This window comes from Gambusia affinis, linkage group LG20 (genome assembly GCF_019740435.1).
Source record: "Gambusia affinis linkage group LG20, SWU_Gaff_1.0, whole genome shotgun sequence".
In the NCBI taxonomy this organism is placed as follows: Eukaryota; Metazoa; Chordata; class Actinopteri; order Cyprinodontiformes; family Poeciliidae; genus Gambusia; species Gambusia affinis.
Window position 1 is genome coordinate 13,320,044 of NC_057887.1, and position 21,501 is coordinate 13,341,544.

The 21,501-nt window shown below is 38.2% G+C and overlaps 1 protein-coding gene across 11 annotated transcripts in view; it reads left to right on the top strand.

Annotated features, from left to right (window-relative positions):
- Positions 1-21,501, top strand: part of zgc:114120 (uncharacterized protein LOC619267 homolog) — a 91,590-nt gene that overhangs the window by 30,537 nt on the left and 39,552 nt on the right. For 9 of the 11 annotated variants that reach the window (XM_044101876.1, XM_044101874.1, XM_044101877.1 and 6 more), the window contains 2 exons: positions 144-451; positions 13,712-13,738. In XM_044101876.1, coding sequence (XP_043957811.1) covers positions 144-451; positions 13,712-13,738 — 335 coding nt within the window. Of the gene's footprint in view, positions 1-143; positions 452-3,269; positions 3,590-13,711; positions 13,739-21,501 lie in introns of those variants that run through there. The other 2 variants (XM_044101883.1, XM_044101884.1) reach the window with 2 other exon arrangements.

Sequence of the window (21,501 nt, forward strand, 5' to 3'; positions counted from 1 at the left end):
TTGAAAGACTGAAACTAATGTGAATTTAAGTTTAATTTTATTTAAAGTAATTGCAGTTTATCAGCCTTAAGCTCTACTGACAGCAGATAGCTTCGCTTCATAAACCTTCCTTTCTGTGTATTTGAATTTCTCCCCATCTGCAGGTCGAGAGAAGAGAAAGGATTCCATGATCTCTGCAGGTGATGCCGAGTTCCCACGAGATTACCACACCCTGGCTGCCAGGGGCGGCCGTGGGGCACGGCGGTTCCAGGACAACAGCAATGGCGGGTTCACTTCTTCCTCGCTGGACCGCCGGCACAACTCTGTGGCTGCTAAGAGCTTGGAGGCCCTGAACAGCATGCACAAGGCGGACATCGAACGGCAGCGAGATGCCCTGATGGACCTCCAGAAGAACAAGTACACTAACAGTCCGGGCAGCTTGTCACAAGGCTCCGCCGCTGTTGGCCGACAGGTATCTTTGCAAACCCACAAAATAATTAAGAAATCAATGTTTCTGCAACTGATCCAGGAATGTTTTCTTGGTAAATCCTGTTTGTGTAGTGGTGTGATTTCTATAGCCTCTTTATATTTTCAATTGATGCAGCTTCTTTTGGATTTCAGGATTCCAAATCACCACATCTTGAATACAGCTTTAAGAAAAAGCAAGGAAAAAATGCTATGCATACAGAGGATTATAAAGCTGAAATAAGGACAGTTTGTGCTGCAGCTTGTAAGCTCTTTGTGAGTGTAAACAAGTTCATCTCATCAATTACATGACCATTTGATGATATGATATTATATGATATGATATGATATGATATGATATGATATGATATGATATGATATGATATGATATGATATGATATGATATGATATGATATGTTATGATATGTCTGGAGGTGTTATGATATGGTCATACTCAGGTATGACCATACCTGGAGTGCTTTAAAAAGTTCAAACAGTTTATTTTGTGATTGGATTTTCCTTAAGGACTTCCAGCTAAGTTCTGGTGAGATGCCTGCTGTTTAGGAGGGGGACTTTAGGGAGCTAACTTTGTGTTAACAACTGAACAATAAAAATCCAACCACCAACTTTGCAGGCAAGGTAAAAGGACACACACAATAAACAAGGAGCAGAAGCAGAGCTGGCTGGTTATTGAAGGAGCCTGTTAATATTTGCTTTGCCTCAATACCAACATACCTTTAAATAAGTTCCCCCTATTCCTTGCTCATTTTCTACAGTTTATTTGAAGCCTTATCAATTTACTCTTCTTAGTTTGTTACTCTGGTGATGCAATATGAATGAAAACAAAACAATTGATTGTTCTATCTTTAAGGCAAGTACTCTTAGATTTTGGATATATTATTGTTCACTGCCGGTCACATGATCACAGTATGTTTTCAGTATCTGCTTAAACTCAAAAGAAAAAAAGTTAAGGTTCCTGTGTGATGCAGTTTCATGTTCCACTATCTTAAGCAGGACATCATAGTGTCACCTTAAGGGGGAATTGAGCTCTTTCTGAGTGCCTTTCTGTTTCTACATGTGGACATTTACTTTTGCTCCCTGTGAGAAGATGGCAGCACATCGGTGGCTCCTGGATCCTTACATGAGCGTATTAAGTGGTGAGATGCCTGTGGGCCTTGAGACGGAGACCATAGCACCTTTATGACCTGCTGGAAGGGTCACTGATGGCAGTTCTTTTTGTTTATTATCAGAGAGAGTGAGCAATAAAAAAAGGGGAAACAGATCCCAGAGATGTGGAGAGAAAACATCTTGAGGTGAAATTAAATTCTCTGCCCCTTCACATCTTTATTTTCTTGGCATCTTTTACTCTTGAGTCATCAATCATGAGCTGCTCTGACTTTATATCTTAAACAGAACTGCCTGACTCAGCTATTTTATGTTTGCCTTAAAGGACTCTTTAGCAGTATTTTCAGGAAAATGGGCCCATTTCTTTCCATAGACACAAACTTAACCCCCCAAACATTGTTCCTGTATCTTTTTATTGGCAGTGTACAATCTATGGACGATAAACTGTTTCTGACAGTTGTTGCCTCCTTGTTAAGTAGGTGGTGGGTACGGCTTTGGGCTGTAACCCGGATGACTGACACAGCAAGCTTTTTTCACTTAGTTCAAAAGCAAAGTTGCAGTATTTTTGTTTCTGTAACACTTCACAAGATTATTGGAGATGGATCTTTTTTCTGTTCCTCTTTGCAAAATCTAGACCAATGATTGTACAATTCATCATTGGAAAACTTGATGAATTTTCCAATGTAAATTCATCAAGTTGAAAAAAATTACAAGGTCATTCTTCATTTTTAATTTATCTCATTAAGTGAAAGAACATATAATATTTTAGACAGCTTAGGTTTCTTTTTTTTTGGTCCACTACAGATGTTGGAAGTGATTGTGCAAAGTTTGATGGGACGTTTTGGACATTTAGAGGTAAAATTTTGGTTACTGGTCCTTGAATTGTCTCACATTTTGAAATCACAATTTTCCAGTTGTAGTCCCAGTAACCAGTTGCAAGTTTACCTCTTTGATGGCAGAGTAGAAAAAGCTTTTTTCCCAACTCATTAGTCAGTTGATTTATAAATAGTCTTGTCGTTGTTATGGAAACTTGTTGGCCCCAAGATGATTCTTGGTCAGTTAATCATTATAGATGTTGAAGAATTGCTGATAAAGCCAGACATATTAGCTCGTTGTCAAAAATAAATTTTCTTTAGGATTAGAAACCTGACACTTTATTCTCTAATAATCTAGAAATTGTTGAGGTATCCTACCCTCAACTTACAGTTGCAAAATGTTAAAATTAAAAAAAAGCTCTTTTCAACAATCTTTTATTTTTTTCTAATTCTGACAATTTCTTTGAAACTGATGAATTTTTCACATCCACTTTGTTTCTTTTAAACAATTGGAGAAATTTTAATTTCCTAAACTTTTTCATCTTAAAAAACCAAAATGTCTCAAGACCATTTTGAGGGAGCTGCATCTTTTCTGTTGGATTTTTTTATTTATTTTGCTTTTGCATTAAAGAAACGGCTATGAAATATGTTTAGTTCTGCACCCTCTGTCATTTCTCCATTTCATCTTTTTCTCTCCACCCACTCTGAACATTCCCCCGTGCAGCCTCTGCGCATCCGACATACACCATTTGTCTGATTTAAAATAAAGAGGTGAAAACAGGTGGAGTCTGATGTAGTCATGGCAACCCCGTGCTTCCCATATAAGGAAACTGTGATATCATGTGGCTGGCAACGAACATGCTGTACCGAGAGTGAGGAAGCCACCGCGAAGGACAGAGGAATCAGAGGCAGAGGAGGAGGAAGAGGAGGAGGAAAGGGCTCCTTCATCGTTTCTTTTAGGAACGGAGGGGAGATAGAGAGTGACGGACGGGAGGAGGAGGGGTCGGGAGACATGCTCAGTGCCTCTTAGGCGCTACTACCGGAATCAGCGAGGGGGGACTGGCAGATCCTCTGGGCGCGGGAATACACTGAGCCGCAGTGGAGAAGAAGAAGGAAAAAAAGAAAAAAAAAAGGAAATGGAGAGAGGGGAGGAAGAAGAGGGAGGCATGTGGAGCGTGAAGATGCAGAGTTACTAAGTGCAAACGGTAACTCTCTAACCTCCTAGTTCCATCCTTCAGGCGAGGCTTTCAACCAGGCTCTCTGTGACGGATGTGTTGCTGCATGATAGATGTGAATGTTTACCTGCCTCCTCTTTTATTTCGAGCTGAAGCTTGACCAGTGAGCTCACACTCCATCGCCTCCTGGTGCTCAGCGTAATCTGCCTGTTTTCAGGGGAGGGTCCAGTTTGCTTCCATGCAGGCAGGTGAGGGTCAGGTGTGTCAGAGCTGCCGCAGTGATTTGTATGAAGTTGATTGCAAAAATGCGTGCGTGCGCGTGTGTAAGCAAAAAAAAAAAAAAAAAAAAGGAAGCACGGCATGTGCGAGAGCACATGTGTGTTAGAGGCAAGGTGAAGTGTTGGTGAGGGACGTGGGTGGGCACAAAGATGGCTACTTGACATGCAGGTCAGGCATGCACGTCTATCTGCCCAGCCCTTTCTCTCTACCTTTACTCCTGGATATCTCTGATCGCTCTTAGGTTTCCGCTCAAGAATCAGAAATTTTACAGGCGGTGATCGCTGAGTCAGTGTGTGAGGTTGGGGGGTGTGAGGAGTGTGCTTAATCTAGGTGAGACCAGTAGTTTTATAGTCCAAAGAAAATATCAGCTTGTTGATGTGTTATGTTGTCGGGCTGCCAAATTCGGGTGAATAAACGAAGCGAGTGAACGATTACGCAGTGCCCAGCCCTGTGTGACTGCTCAGATTTATATTAAGGATTATAACACAATGGGTGCTTGACTTCACAATAATCAGCTGTTTGTTTATGTCGCAGTAATAGTGAGAACCTGGGAGAAGTCTGATAATATTAATGGCCGTTTTCTCAGTTGTCTGCTTGTAATTATGGAGCAACAGTGTGGAACTGCTTCAGAGCTGAAGGGATGAAGCCGCAGGATACTGAGATTTCTAGTTTTTAAATTTCAAGAAATTATTCATGACGGGGTTAGACCTCCTTTCAAAATATGGCAATATAATTAAATTTAACCAGGAATGATTTCCTTGAATGAAATCGCTGCCCAGGAGCATTTTGGGTACATTATTCATTCCCTGTCTCTGCAAAGAAACATTTTATTCTCATTCCAATGGTGAAATCAACCTTTTTAAACATCTAAGATGCAGTGATGCAGTGTGTAGCAGTTAGTGTTGGAATGAAGCAACTAATTAGAAACTTAACATAAAAACTACCTACCAGTAACATGTGCATATTCTATCTTTGTAGACCTTGGTAGTTCCTGTTAAAGATTTTAGATGTACCAACCAGGTTTCTCTTAGCGGGCGCCAGTTTTGTTTTGCACAGTTGGAGGTTCATTGTTATTGTTTTAATTGTGTGAAAGGGCTGTCATTCTGCATGGTGTTAATCCTCTTAATATTGGGGTGTTAGATGCTTAAAAAACCTGTAGATTCTCCATTTTAGGGCAGAGAATCCTTTTATCAACATCAAAAAGTTGTACAATATTCATTTGTTTGTTTTGGGGAAAACCTCAATTTATGTTTTTTCAGCTGAGGATTTCAAACAGCTGTGTTGTGCTTCAACAGCGTTATCTGAGGAGATTCATTGTCTAAAGTTAAGCTTTGTGAAATGGTTTTATGTTCCACTACCAACTCCATTCCCATGGGAATAAGTTCGATTGATACACAATCAAACTTATTAGTTGATAAAAATCTATTTTATCCATTATGAAACTTGCTGCATAAGGGTATTAAATTGTGTAAATGTGGTGTTAAAGTGAAGAACTGGTTTGGACAGCCTTATGCAAATGAATAAATAAAATCATAATTTGGAAGCTATTTTGTTTCAAAACAGAAGACAGCTGTCAGTGGCACATAAGTTTTCATAGCACAGAATAAAAGACTCCATTCTTCTACTCAAAAATGCAACAAAGTGGTTTAACATTATGTCTGATCAGGCCTGAAACTTTGAAAATGTACTTGTTTTTTTTATGGCACATAAAGGAGCCTATTTTGATTCATCACAACTTAATAAGCAGCTCTTAAATGTCTAATTAAAAACTCATGAAAGCAAATTTTACTGACTCATCAGCTCAGTGAACTGAATACAACCAACATCAGACGGTAATGAAAACTTAGTCTTTCAGGGTTCCTTGAAAGTTTGGTAAAGTTGTCTTATCCTTAGAATTTTTCATTGTGTGCATGTGAATTATTCATTTTTACATGAATATGAAATGTCTGAATTTCTGAAAAATAGTTTTTTTTACACTGTCAATGTAGATTACCTGCCTTTTGTGTTTTGTGTTTTTTTTTTTTTCCATTCCATTGATTATTCTACTTACTGACAAAAAACACAAGTAAATGCTAATTTACTCTAAAATATGGATAAAACAACCAGTTTGCTGATTTTGACCACTAAATACTCTTAAGGCCGTGGCAACAGTGAATTGGGTAAATTTCTGCAAACAATGTATATACATCACATATAATAAAATATAATAGCGATTTGACAAGTTCACAAGTATTTCACAAGTGTTGTAGATTTTGAAACAAAGCTGATGTTCTCAGTTTTTCCACATGGCACAGAAACAGCCCTTTACTGTACTCCAAAATCAGATGTCCATTTCATATTGTTTCATCACTTGAGAAGCAAACGAATAATAAACAGCGATTAGTTAAATGCTTTGTTCATAAATGTCCAGAATGTTTCAAACACTGATGTAAAAATCTAAAAATTAGTCTGGACTTGGAAATGAAAAACATGTAAGACCCCTTACACATCTTAAGAGTTTGCACACCAGTTTTCCCTTGGGATGTTAATAAAACTGAACTGTTTAATGTCGTAAGGTAGACTTTAAAACTGTAGACGAAAGCTCACCGAGGTCACTCATTCTTCAAATTAGAAATGCTTTTATTTAAAGGCAAACTATAAATATCAGATTAAAATCTTTTATTTTAAAGCAGAGCAAGATCAGGTGGCATCAGCTTGGGTATGGCCTCTGCGTTCTGGTTTATGGGGCTGGAAAAAGGCCCAGAAGCCCCATAAAGCATATGAATCTGGGTCACTGTAGCCCACAGGCCTGTTGAGGTTACATCCTCTGTTCCAGTTCCTTCACCAACTCAATTAACAAAATGTGAGAAATTTTAATCTTAGATTTTAGGGGAGAAAACAAAACCTACCGAGGATTCTGGCTGCTCCCAGAACAGCTGTTCAAACATACAGTAAATTAGGTTGGGGACTTCAGGCTGAATTTTAAAAGGAATATGTTTTTTAAAAAATTCTAACAGAATTCATAGAAGAAATTTTTTCAGATTTTGCTCTAAACTACACTGCAGTTTTGAAATTAGGAATATACTTTAATTCGCAAATTCGACTATTGAATGTTTTTTTTGCAGCTTTATCAAATGTTGGGTGTGTTCATGTTTTTACTTGATTTATTTATTCATTTTTGTTTGTACTATAGTGTCAGATGTTCCTCCTGAAGTCATGAATACTTAATGCTGTGTACAGGAATGTGGAGGAATTCTCTACCTCCATTACCAAGCTCAATGTCTGTGCTCAAACCTGCAGCTGAAATCCTCTGAAATGGTGTGTTGTGACAGATATTTGTAGATTTTCTGACTCGTTTGTTTGAGATCCTGCAAACAAAGATCATGTAGGATGAGTGAAGCTTGCAAATGTAACACAATAAACAGTAGGTTTGCTTGGAATTGAAGTGAGGGAAAACTAGAACTTGTGTATTCCTTGAAAACAATTTAAATATTGTGCTGCAGGATGTTGTAAAACGTGTTTCTATAATTATCCCCTTGGTGTTTTGAAGTGTTGCTGGTTCCTCTGAGTTTTTTTGCTTCATTGGATGCGCATGAGAAGGTTGGTAATCTCTGTTCAGATATATTTTTTCCCCACATTCTTTAAACTTTTTATTCAAATCAGACTCTGATAATGACTGACAGAGATGACATTCCCTAAGATGCTGAAGATACCAGAGTAGTTGAAATACCAGAAAACAATGATTTTTTTTTTCTTTGAAAGGGAGTAAAATGTAGATTTTTCCTTCATACCCATCCATGACTGTGCTCCACCTCATCGCACCAACATAATGTACGGAGAATACCACTGACGACTATAGGATAATGATTCTGTAGGAAGGACAGCAGTTAACAGTATTGCACAATGGACAGTCTGTGCCTCAAAAAAGCCCAAAGGACTTATAATTGGTTTCAGGAAGATGCAGAATATCCATGCCCCACTGCACATCAATGCGAAGAGGATGGACAGTGTGTCTAGCTTCAAATTTGTGGGCACACATATCTCAGGGGATCTGACATGGACAACAAACAAAACAGTGTTGGCTGTGAAGGCACATCAGCAGCTGTATATCCTCAGGATGCCCAGAACAGTAAATCTGCCACATTCCCCCTTGAAGACTTTTTTGCTGCTGCTTTGTTTAAAGCATCCTCTCATAGCATCTTGATATTGAATACAACTCTGCAGGACATGTAACATTTCTAAAGATGCTTGAACATCAACTATCAGCTTTTGTCCGGACATTCTCTAGCTTTGTGCTACTTTCTTTTAAAGGCTTGGTCTCGTCTCTGTCTCAAATGCATTTTCATTCAGTCTCATCTCCGTCTTGGACATGATGGATAAAGAATTTGTTTCTCAAAATCTGTCAAGATCACAGTTGCAATTTTTTTTTCCTGTGGTTAAAAAAAAATAAATAAAAAATCTTTAAAATGTTGGTGCTGCCACCTGTGCCCCTGCATGCTAAGGACAGGATGATGAGAGGATAGAGAAAATCAGTCACTTCAGTTCAATTGAACAGGACAGATGTTCTGTCTGCACAACCAGAAAGTATGCTGAGTGAGATGAATCCTCCACCTCTGCCTCTCTCCACCACTCACTCTGCCTTTACCTAATGCTGAGTGCATTAACTTTCACCTGGAGTTATACGGTCTCCAGAGCTGTCTGATTCTCCTGTTTAACTTGTTACTGCCTTGTCAGACTTATTGGACAAATGTATGTGGCTGAGGACTGGCTTACTCACATGTCTGGGTTCCCCAAGATCCTGTGGCAGTGCATTTAGCTGAAACATTTAGGCGTTGAAACCAGTTAGCTTTACTGTAGACAGATTTTCTGTAAATGTTTGAAGCAACAAACATAATGGCCTTAGTGGCCATGTGAAATTCAAAAGGGAACCACATGGCAATGGGGTAAGAGCATTTTCCAATGCATCACTGTTTACTTTACATCATGAAGGTGCACTGATGCATGTGATTTTGCTTAAGGCATCAATATGCAGGATGGGGAGAATGCAAGCCAGAAGAGGCATTGTGATTGAGAGAACAGTATTCTGCTGGGAAACTTGGGTCCTATTACTTTGACATGACCTACCTCTGAATTGTTTGAGATAATATACACAATTTCAATAGAAACTTTTCTTCTTAATGGATGTGGGCTATTTCAACAGGATAATGCATCTGCTACAAAGCAGAATGGCTTAAGGACCACAACAAGATGTTTTAGGTGTTGAGTTAAGGTTAAAATGCCCCGGCTCTGAATCCATTTGATCAGTTAGATGTTTTGGACAAATGAGTCAGATCAATGGAGGTTCCACCTCTCATCTTCCTGCACACAAAGGATCTGACAGGGAGTCATAATTTGTCTCCTGATTGCTCTACACTGTCACAGGTGCAGAATTTCATAATCAATACTTCATCTTTCTTGCCATGTAATCTTGAATTAATGAAAGTAAATAGAAGATAATTGACTATATTGCATGCAGGCGGGCCCTGCAGATGACTTCTCTCTTTGCACAGTAGATCATCATTGACAGATAGATGTATTCCCTGCAGGCTTACCACATAGCAAGCTTGCAGACAAGTCGACCGCAGACATCCACAGAGAGCCTTCTCCTGATTACATCTGAAACTTGGCTCTAACACAGTCTCAGACGTGCAACACCTACGTAATCCTTAGAAGTAGACCGTTAATCAATTCCAGATTTATTGTTGAAAGGGCCTCAGTTGAGTCACAGTTCAGTACAATAACTAGATAAATGCTCAGAAAACCATTTATATAGAAAGGGAGCAAAGGAGAACAATAAAAATACTTCAAATTAAAGATGGCAAACACATTCCCAGGATGGAGTGTTTGTATGAGGCATTGTTTGACTGACTCTATGTAATCTGCTTTGAATGCAGGATTTACAATGCATCTTGTTTCACTGGAAGAACTAACAATCACCAAAGACAAGCAACAATGGATGTAATGATAAACTACCAATGAGGTTTTGTAAAGAAACTGTCGCTGCAGTAGATTACTACATTGTTTGCTTAATTCTGCTAAATTTGGTTGCTTTTACTAAATAAGGATTTAAACACATTAGAGCATCGATCTGGAACTCGAGTCATCAGAGGCAACTTTTAGGAGTGTTCCTGGTCTAAATTTTTAAACCAATTGTTTCGATTGCTTCCACGGCATGTGGTTAAGTTTTACAGTGGTCCTGGTATTTACCTTATTTGATTCAAGTGTGTTGAAGCAGAGATCCACATCAAAGTTACAAGATGCCAGTCCTGAAGGACAGGGCTTTGAGACTTCAGAGAACAGTCTCTGGTATTCTTGTTTGTAAGAGCAGACTACAACTCTGGTCTCAGTCCTTGATGTGACACTGAATAGGTGTCTCACTTGTGACTCTTTCTGCTTTCAGAAAAATCAAGCTTTGTTCCTCTTAGAATAGATGCTTAAGGCTCCATCTCTTATGGGAGTTGTCCGTGGTTCTGAAAAAGCCCTATGATTGTGTTGCTTAGGCCAATCTGCAGGATTGCTGTGGGAATATGGCACGCCGGGTCAGACTGTGTCCACATTCTCCCGTAATGAACTGTTTCATCCTAAAATTTCTGGCCACAGTCACAGAAAGGAAAATGTCTAGTTTATCTCTGCTTTTTCCAGAGGATGTTCTGTTGGTGTCTTTACATACAGGAGTAATTTGCAGCAGGGTTATGAATTATTGCCTCCAAATTTGAACCATGGTTCTCAAATGGAAACGGTGGAATGATTGCTGCAGATTGGATTTAAGACTGCTTCTGAGTTCAAGTTCCACAGATGAGTTCAAGTACCTCAATGCATTGTGCACTAGTGAGAAGGGCAGTGGGAGATGGCTGGACTGTGAAAGTGTAAGGCCATGTAACTCATTTGGATATGTCCAGTGCAGTCGAATTATGAGATGAAAGTTTTGGCTTCTTTCCATTTGAAATGAAAACTCCAGCTTCCTATTTGCACAAGCTATGTGCACAATTTAGGCCTGTGCACATAGCTTTGATCCTGCTCCTGGATCCACAGCAGCCTCCTTCGCATCAATGGATCATAAGGTTGATCTGTGGAGTTGTCTGGGCTTGCATCATTAAAATGGGCATTAAGTCACTGCAAATGTTGATTAACTGCTGGAATCTATTACACGCAATTAAATTTCTTCTACAATGGGAGCGATGGATGACGTAAGTTAATCTGGCCATCATCACAATAATTCTAACATAATTTTCTCACCCAGAAGATTGTTGGAAAACACTCTTATTTGTTGGTTTGCTGACATAAGCAGATTTATTGTGTGGCCATTCAAACACAGAAGAATGTTTTATTTTAACACCAGATCAACAAAGATATATTCTGACCATCAGAATCCATCTTAGAAATTCTTGAGTAAATGTGATCAGTGGCTTTGTCTTGAGCATCTTTGATATTGTGACAATTGAGGCAGTTTGTGAGTTTGATTCCAGCTTCCCCTTCCATATGTTGATGTGCCCTTGGGCAAGGCACTAATCCACAAGTAGCTCACTGATCTGTGTGTCAGCTGATAAGTTTTGTCAGTATAACTGAGTGAATCTGACATGAACACTTTGAGTGGTTTCATGACTAGAAAAGTGTGTAAGTGGAGTCCATTTATGACATCACCTGCTATGAATAGGTGCAATCCTTAAATGACTCCACTGCTAATCAAGAGAGTGACTTATTTTTCCTTTAAATGTGTTCTAGATGGCGTACACATTTAGTAAGGAAAGTCATTAACTAAATGTGTTAGTGACTCAAGTTTTTCGATGGAGTTCCTAATTTTTTACTCACCAGCATTTTTTTTTTTAACCCGTGAATAGGATTGACAGAATCAGCCTAATCTGAATTCACACTTCTTACCGTTTAGCTTCACTGTCTGTGTGCCACCTTTTCAGTTCAGAACAGAATGAATTCAGCCTTTATATCAACCTATCTGTAATATGAAATATGCATTCACTATTTATCGGACCATAAGTAGAATTATTTCAGTCATTGTTGCTTAGCCCTTTTCACGGTCTCGGAAGTGCTGTTCACCGTACTGTAGAAATTTATTAGCAGATTAATCTCCTCATGCATCTATTATAGAGGTTTATTCTGGATTAGGGTATTCAGAACATGAATAATTCTTTTTAATCATATTTGTCAACAAATTTGATTTACAAAAGCCAAAATCTATACAATTAATCTCTTAAAGCACCACCTGTCGAGAAATGTTAACACAAGAGTGGATCTATTTCAAAGCTAAAAGTTTGAGGCACTGATGTGGGAAAGTCCAAATATACTACTGCATTATGATCCTTTCTCTGTAGATCCAGAGCATCTTAGCTTTGGCCGACTTTCTCCTAACAACAATTTAAGATATTTTGCTGGTATTTTTTGTAATCCAAATAATTTTTGTTACTTCTAGTGAAGATCTTCTGTTTCCTGTTTTTTGAGTTCTACCATCTCTAAACGATACATCACAGCTGGTCTTCATCTTGTAAACCTGTTTTACTCTTGCGGCTTACCTTCTGTAATCTCCTCCTTTCCTTTGGATGATTAACCCCAGGTACTTCAACTCATCCACCTTCAGTACCTCTACTCTTTGCAGATTCATTCTTCCATATCTTTGATTACTGCCACAGATCTGTCTTGTGTGTAAATACTGTAGAAAACTCCTGTTTAAATTTAGTAATATTCAATAAATTAGAACAAAAACTTAATCTATTTCAGTACCTTGATTTACTAAGTGTAACAGATTATATAGGTTACATTTACACAGACCGAGGTTGTTAATTCTGATGATTTTCTGCTGAAAACTAAAGAAAACAGATTTAAGATTGTAATATTACATCGGAACAATTAACATTTTTATTACAAGAATGTGGGCTTAATTGAAAGTATGTTTAATACCTGCTTAAACAAACAAGCCTCATTGATACATATTCTAGATTACTAAATGTGTGAAAGTGTCCATCAAAATTAAAGACCAGGTGCAGGTCAGAGCTCATCAATAATCCCACCCATCTCACTACAAACCTCTCACGACTGCAGATTAAGAAAATGCCACCATACCATTCCATTTTAGCCTTGCTTTCCCATTTTTTAGTCATATAACCACACAAACTACTCAGCTTTTTATGTTTCTATTGCAGGAAGCACAAATTTTGTGCTTGTTTTTTGGTGTTGTAGTTCATTGTTTTTAACAATCTTCAAATGTCCATTTTGTATAGCTAGATAATGTACATGTTTTCTCAACTTTTTTTTTTCTTTTTCACTAAAACCTAATTGGCATTTGCATGGAAGGAGTACAATGCAGCAGAAAATCCTAGTTTGGCAAAAATATCTGTGTTTCTCTATATGTATCTATCAGAGCCAGACTAGCTTTGTGTTGTTTTTAAACTAATGGGGTGAGTGGTAGCTTTTCTTTAAGAGTTTCCATCAACAGTCTCAAATATGCACCCCTTTTAGAAGAGGAAGAACAATTGTCCTCAAGGGTCTCATCTAGTCTATACATTACCTGCATAGAAATTAGCAGTCAAGATTAGGTTTACACGTCTTTGAGTATCCTCTTGTAAACTTACAAAAACTTAACATAAATATTCTTTCATGAAAAGGGGTGCTGACATGCTGAGGCATCTATCTTTTTGTCTTTTGTCCAGTGTTATTATCACTTGCATATTTTCACATGGAAACTGAGTAACAAAGTCAGATTTTGGATCTAACCAGCTCTTGTTTTGGTCATTCTTTTACTGTGGTATTTACAGCCAGTCTCACACTCTCAATCCCGTTTTTCTCCTTTTCCCCCTCTCCCTGTCCTTTCTATCTTCTTTCCTCTTTGTTTTTCTTCCCCCTTAGCAACAACCAAACTACTGGAGCTTCAAGGTCAGTGCTGGTATTGTGTTTGTGTTGCAGCGTAAATCTGTGCCTCTGTTCGAATTTGTCTCTTAATAGGATAACGGCATTGTGCTTTGCATGCCCGGTTGCCTTTTCTCCATTGCATTTAGAACTGGTCACATTGTTGGCACACATGTTTCTGCTAACCGTTTTAACTCTTGCATTCCATACTGCTAAAATTTTACATCAGCTTTTCGCGTCTTTGGTAGACTTGAGCCATGCAATCTTTCTTTTTTATATATTGTACTTGCATCTAACTCAGTATTTTCTGCTTTTTGTAGTAAATTAGTAGTGAGGACAAATATCGAACACGACATAATTGTAATAAACTATATCGAGGGACTTTGTTGCAACGGCTTACAGAGTCAGTCTACATGCACCAGCTCTGAGTTGATAACAGTACGATTAGGCGTTAACAGTCAGTCCTGTGAAAAATGGTTCCCACATAATAAATGTCTCTTTACTCTTTTTTTTTTTACACTCTACATTTCATAAAAATAATTTTTTTACAAAACAGATACCTGACTAGGCATTTGCATCCGGAACAATCTGGCCATGTGTTGAAATTTAATTTACCCTTTTGTTAAATCATACCTAAATCGAATGGCCATACCCAACCACAATTATTGCCAGACCTGTATAACCAAAAAATCCCTTTCACAGAACTTGTCTGAAATGAAAGATGTCACAACAACAGTTTGTTGCTTTCAAAAAGCAACACATTGTTCCCCTGATCTAAATAAATCTAAATTAGATGAGAAATAGTCACTAGACTAAATAAATTTCAAGGCTTTAGGTTTCCACTAGAGACGGGATCTAATAATCCAAATAATTGGCAAAATAACATCTTGGTAACTGAAACAAAGTGTCTTATGACTGGAATAAAGTGTCTTATGACTCTTTTAAAAAACTAACAACTCTTCATAAAAATAACTATGTCATAGTCAAACATGGTAGTGGTGGTTTATTTTTTTAATCTATTTAATCTATTTGTGTGTTTATTTTTCTATTTATTGGGACTACTTCACTTTTTGGGGATAGATTGCATTAATTGATTGAACAGTTGTCGGCCAGAAAATCTCCTTTAACATTTTCTAGCAGTCATCACCTGAAGAAGAAACTTACTTGGCTTATGCAGCAAGACATAATACTCTAAACAGTGGAAACAGCCACAGAACTTCATAAATATCCTTACCTAACCTAAACTTCAGCTCTAGGATCATTAGTTAAACCTACTATGTGGACATCCAAGATGTTTGGACATTTCACCTGGTTGCCGAACTGTCACCCTCAGATGAAAGAATATTCGGTTGGATGTTCAGGACCCAGCAAAGCTGAAGATGAAAAAGAGACCAGCATTGTTGTCCACAATGAAGCCAGTTTAATGTCACTGTGGCCTGAAACAGAGCTGACAAAAAGCCCCAGCTTCTTTTAACACCTTAACACCTTCAAGTTGAGAGAGAGAGAGAGAGAGAAAAAAAACAGGGATTGAGCTGTTTGGTCATAGTGAAAAGTGTGTTGGAAGGGTCAAGAAGTAATAAATGTCAACATGGTGATACTATCATAAGCTGTGGTACTGTTTTGTTATACTGGTGCATAAAAATGGAGCGGATGACCTAAAAATTTATTTTTCCCTTGTAAAGACGGCTTGATAATTAAACTGCAACACAGGTGGATTGTCCCCCAGGAAAATTGTTACCAAATATGGTTTTAACACTTAAAATTTTATATTTTTGGTTTTAACCAATTCGCATGCTTCAGTTTTCAGTTTTCAGAGTTATTCGCATCCCAAATTTTCAATTGATGTTGCAGCAAGTATAAAAACTAAAAGACAACGTATCAAAGATTAAAGATAAAAAAATAAGGAACAACAAAAAATACCAAAAGGACATTTAATACAAATCAACACATAAATGGAAGAATACAGCTTTGTATTCCAGCTTTGATGCTGGAAATTCATTACATAACACAAAAAATTTCAAATTTCATTCTGTCAGAGCTTGTTGCATTCAGTGCATCCAGAAAAATAAAGTATGAACACTGCGTTAGGTTCACAGGTAGATTTTCAAGTTATTTCATATTTTTCAAGATATATAAAGTTACACTGTCAAGATGAAAATCTTAATCTGTAATGCACCGATTAATTATTTATAGCAATAGTTTGTGGGTCTGACCTCTGTTTTGGAACAGATGTTAAGGAGCGCTCAGTTGAGCTGGTGCTTATATATCCACTTTGTGCTGAGTTTTGGAGAGATCCCAGCAAAATATCTAAGGCAGCTTAGCTCTCATCTCTGCTAAAAATAACGTGGCTGGTTCATTATTTACGGACAGACAAGATGAGACAGGCAGAAAGTCTGAAAACGAAACTCCACTGAGAATTTAATCAATTTAAAAATAAAACGCACCCACATAGGCTTGGCTGCATCTGATTTGAATGCATTAATACTAATTACTGTGCAAAGGTCTTCAGTCTTAAATCAATTTATTTATAGTTCTTCAGGCTTTTTAGATTTTTGTTTAAAGGTTATCATTGAACATTGAAAAATTTTTAAGACAATTCTGGTAACTTAGATTAATTAAGCCATTTGTGGAAAGGGAAAATACAAAGTTCTGAACCTTAAACATGATGCATTTTAGTGTGTATTAATCAAACTCTTTAAAGATTGAGCTGCACAATATTAAATGGAAATAGTAAAGGAAACTGATTTTTCTTTTTTTTTTTTCAGAAAAATTAGCTTTGATTAAGAGTTGATTAATTGTGTTAAAAACTGATTTACAGAGGCAGCCCTGCATCCTAAATTTCATCTGACATTTCACCCAACTCAATTATAAATTGATGCCTTCAGATGCTGTCTGCATCTGCTGTGCATCTATCACATTTTATGGATATTTCTTGCACATTAAAGGTATAAAGTTGCACTAAATGCATCTCATTTGCGAGTTTGAAGGTGTTTATCCCTCGGGGGAAATTACACTTGGGGTTTGATTAGCTAAGGATGAGCTCTGTGCCGCCCCCAAGGGCACAAAAGGAGACAACTGTGAACGTCAGTCAGCGGGAAGAAGTTATTCATGCCCTCATCCTTTCATTGCTAATTTTAATGCAATCTTGACTCAATTACACAGTTTAGTCATTGACAGAAAATGTGGGAGACGGAATGAGTTGAGTTGAAGCCAACTTCACGCCCACTCCGCTACAAACACATGGTCTGCATCCAGGATCTTTGAATCACTTCCATGTTTCTCAGAGTGTGGCCTCAATGAGTTCTACCACTGAGATGGGAAGCCAATTATAGCAATGACTGGCAAGATTCGCACAAAAATACTGTAAAAATACGTGATGCGTTTATCTAAAACATTAAGACTTTTGTGCTACACTGGAAGTGGTTTTAGCGCCACACATTAAGGATTTTATTGACAGATCGGATCAAACAAAATCAGATGAAGATGTGTGGTGGTATGAGCTTTGCATCCAACAATATAGCCATCTAAATATTTCTGTTTGAAATATTTTTAAACTAGCTGTCAAAAACAATAAGTTTGGTGGTTCCCAGGTTACACTTAATGTTTAAAAAAGATTGTAATTATATAGCTTTCCTGAAAGGAATCCTTGTTTCCTTTCAAAGCAGCAAGTTGGCCAATGTCTGCAAAGATACAGAAATCCGTAATAATTAGCTCCACCTTAGTGTGATGTTGTACAGCACCTGCTATCATACGGGCTTACTGCAGCTCTCTTTAACCGTAAATTGTCTAGATACCTAAAGGCTTCTTGCAGAGCTTCTGCTGACATGGTGGATATAAACTCTGCTGAAGGATTTTCTGCGATGGAACAAAAAGGAAAAACTGCTGCTTTGGGATTAAATGGGATGTAAAATGTTTGCTGGAACTAGCATTAAAATGTCAAAGGATAAGGCAGAGAGAATAAATCCAAAGCCAACAGTGAATGTATCAAACCACCATCCTCTGTCTGTGTTGTAACCTCTTATTTCTCCCCTTCTTCTGGAACCTCGCTGCAGCTCTAAAATATTAACCTTTTTTAAAGTTTATACAACTTAGATAGGTGGAAGTCTACCCAACAGGACGAATATATTGCCAGCATGCTGAACTTGCATATGACACAATATTGAATACTGTATTGTTATTGCAGTATTGATTTTCCAATAATGATTTTGGATCAACTTGCTGTACAGTTGCTTTACCAGAAGTGGTTGATGTGATGGGATTACATTTTGAGGGATTAACACTTGACAAACCACCACAGCAAGGAAATTATGATCGTTGTATTGTTATCCCCTACTTTTCAATCAAAATGTTGTCGGTTCGGGAAAGTAGTCTGAGAATGGTTGTCCTTTGGTTCTTAAATATCTTAACCAGCAACAGAAGGATGGTGTAGGATGGAAGGCCAGAACTCCTCAGGTCATGGTCTGCAACCAGAGGGACTGTTCCATTCATATTAGAGGTCAGATTTTGTATCTTGGAGTATCTTGGAGTGTTGTTCATAATTACTGATAGGAGGAAGCAGGCGATGAATATATGGACTGAGACTTCATCTGCACCACTGCCTTGATCAGCTGAGGGAAGAAACAACTGAACCAATAAGTAAAACTCTTGACCTTTACTGTCCATCCTTGCTCCTGCTGTTATCTATGATCAGAAGAAATGGATCATCACAGTGTGACCTCAAGTGACTGAATGGAGATTCCTTTTTGGGTGGCTGGGTCACCCTAAGATAGTGAAGCACTCCAGGGAGGCTGATTAGAAAGGAGCAGTTGAGGTTGTTAAAACATTTGATTAGGATCCCTCTTGGGTGCCTTCAATTGGATTTGTATATATTATTTCTAAAATATAGTGTGACATATCACACTATATACATATGAGGCCATACATATGAGTTTCTGTAGGATTTATTGTTTCCGAAAACAAATCTCCACAAATAAAGTGGTTATCAACTCATACGTTACTCTTGATGTTTTCATCCAGAGTGGTTTGCAAAAGGCTAGATTAATAGTTGTCTTTTTCTTTTTTGATAAGATTCATTCATTGCTCAGCTCCTCAGATTTCAATTAGGTTCCAGTTAACTGTTGTTAAACTTACAGAAAAATGTAAGTTTATAAAACTATTTGACATTGTCATGACTACAACATATGTCAATATATATATATATATTAAGAACTGATTTTTCTTTGCAGAAGTTATCAAAGTGGCACAATCTGATTAAAATCTATTCAGACATTTTGTACATATAGGGGCTTTACTTGGAAATGGCAAATTTGCGAATACTATTTGAATGTTTTCTGCAGATACACAAGTTGTCGGTTAAGTTTTGCAAAAATTTGATGTTTTATGCATGTCACTTCCAAATTTAGCAGACAGTATCCAGAATCATTTGATATATATTCTGCTCTATGGAATAAGTAGAAGAATAAGCACAGAATTTTATTTTTTTATCATTAAACTCTGAGAATTATAAGCAGAGAAGCCACCGAGCAGGGTTTGAATATAAAATGAGCAAATCAGAGTTTGGAAATCCTTATCCTCGTCCCCCCGCAATGAAAGGTTTGCTTCTCAAACCAACAAATGACCTCTTTTTACACTGATGCAGTTTTTCCATGTAGAAATGTATTATGCATGTATTTAGTGTGATGCCCATAGTTATGTAAATGTATTTAGATCACAGCCAGGGCAAAAGCTTGATTCTGGAAGAAAGACCAGCACTGTTTATAACATGCTGCTAGACCAAGTGTGGACAAAGCAACCAGTTGTACTGCTGGCCTTACAAAAAGAGAAAAGAATAATTGATCCTCTTTTCAAGTGAAGTATCTGATATTGCTACTAAAGATTTGTTATTCAGAAACCACGTCTTCTGTTCCAGGATTACTTTCAACTAAAGTGTGAACATTTGCAGTAGGAACGATTTTTTTTACTCAAACATCTAGCACATTACAATGAAAACTGTCAGGACCATATAGGAAACCTAGTCTGGTAAAGACCAGGGTTGTGGTCAGGACGAACGGATTCCTCTAGGAACATTTTCTTTTTCCCAAAAAAGCAACCAGCGACAACTCTAAGAACGTTTTTGTGTTATTGGAGACTTTGGTGATGACACATAAAGCACCTGTTCTGACTGAACGAGCAGCAAGTTCTGCCGTGAGTCCCTCCTGCTTCCGAAGCTCTGCAATCAGTGTCACACACTCGTCTTGTATCAAACCCGCCAGCAGTTGGAGTAGAGAGAGCCTACGTTCTACTTCGTGTTCTCAATGAAAATGAATCACGCGTGAAAAGCTAAAAAATGCTGTCGATCAATGCTTAGCCACACTAAAAATACCAACTACTGACTCGCCATGAGGCCTGTGTGAGTGAGATGGTTTCATACCCAAATGCAGGGTATAAAACCAAGCTGTTCATGACAGACATGAACCAAGCTGTACAGTTGCAACCAATGTGGAACACTCGACTGAAGTGATAAATGAAGACAGTTCACTTATAGATGGCAACACTAAGATGGTTTTAGGCCAAATATTACAGTGTTAAGCAAATTTGCACAAAAACGCAAAATATGCCACCCGTAGCCTGCCCTTCCCTAGAGCGCCCTGATTAGGGGCAAGAGCATTTGTTTCAAGAGACTGTAGGGCTCAGCTCCAATTTATAGAGATAATCTGCATGAAAAGTTGGTTTGGGCTTCAATTGGTCTTTAAATATTCCATGGAGCCATTTTTTTTTTAAATGCCACTGTAAACCTTGATGCAGTGAGATGTTCTTACCTCGGTTCTTAAGTCTTTAAAGTCTTGAGATACTTGTGCAAATCAATGTGATTGTGGCGTAATAACTTAAATCTGAGGTAACAAGGGCTTTGATCTAATGAGAAAAGAGTGCAAAATGGTCGCTTTTCACTGTCCTTATTGGTTCTATTTGCTTTGCGAGCCAGACACTGAGAGAAGCAGAGTAGATTTTGGACACAAAGGATGGGCAAAAATGGAGCTGGTGTTGCTTGAATATGCACAAATTTAATGCATCGCTCTAGTCAGAGGTATTTTCTTACTCCTGTGTTATGTACAGTGGCAGAGTTCTGCGTACCTTCAGCTGGTCACATAACTTATGCTGTCATTCTTTCAGTCTTCTTCCCACCCCTTCTGTTGCTGGTCTGCAGCTCATTTAGGTTTGGTTATCACTCTCCATCCTCCCTGAGAGCCGGGGAGTCTCTCCTTCTTACTGATGCAATAGAAACCCCTGCAGCAGAGCACTGCTGAGCTCATGTGGGTGAGGGTGTGCGTCTGTTTAATAAATAGTCCCCGGTTATTTTCCTTTTGATGTTACTGTGCTTCTCTGGCTCACTAAATTCACACAAACAGTGATGGTGTTTTTTGTGCATAAACACATATGTTATCAAACAGTCGTTCCATAACGACTGTGCGCTCCCGTTAATGCATACATGGACTTGCAGTGGCCATGGAAACTGAAGGTGGATGGATTATGCAAATATTGCAAGAGCGTTTCAAGACTCGCACTCACGTGTTCTCCTGCATCCTGAGGCGAGCGGTGGGGATTGTCAGCTTGTCCACAGGGGTGAACAGATTCAAACAGACGCCTATAACTGCTGCTGACAGCGTCAAAGACACAATAGAGCAAAGTGCTGCATAATTTTCTCCCTTTCTTCTCTCCCAGCCGCACTTGGGCAAACATTAGTGCTCCATTTTTAACATCTCTATTCTTTCAGTCTGGAGTGGTTGAAGTAATCACAGCCTATTGTTTTCTGT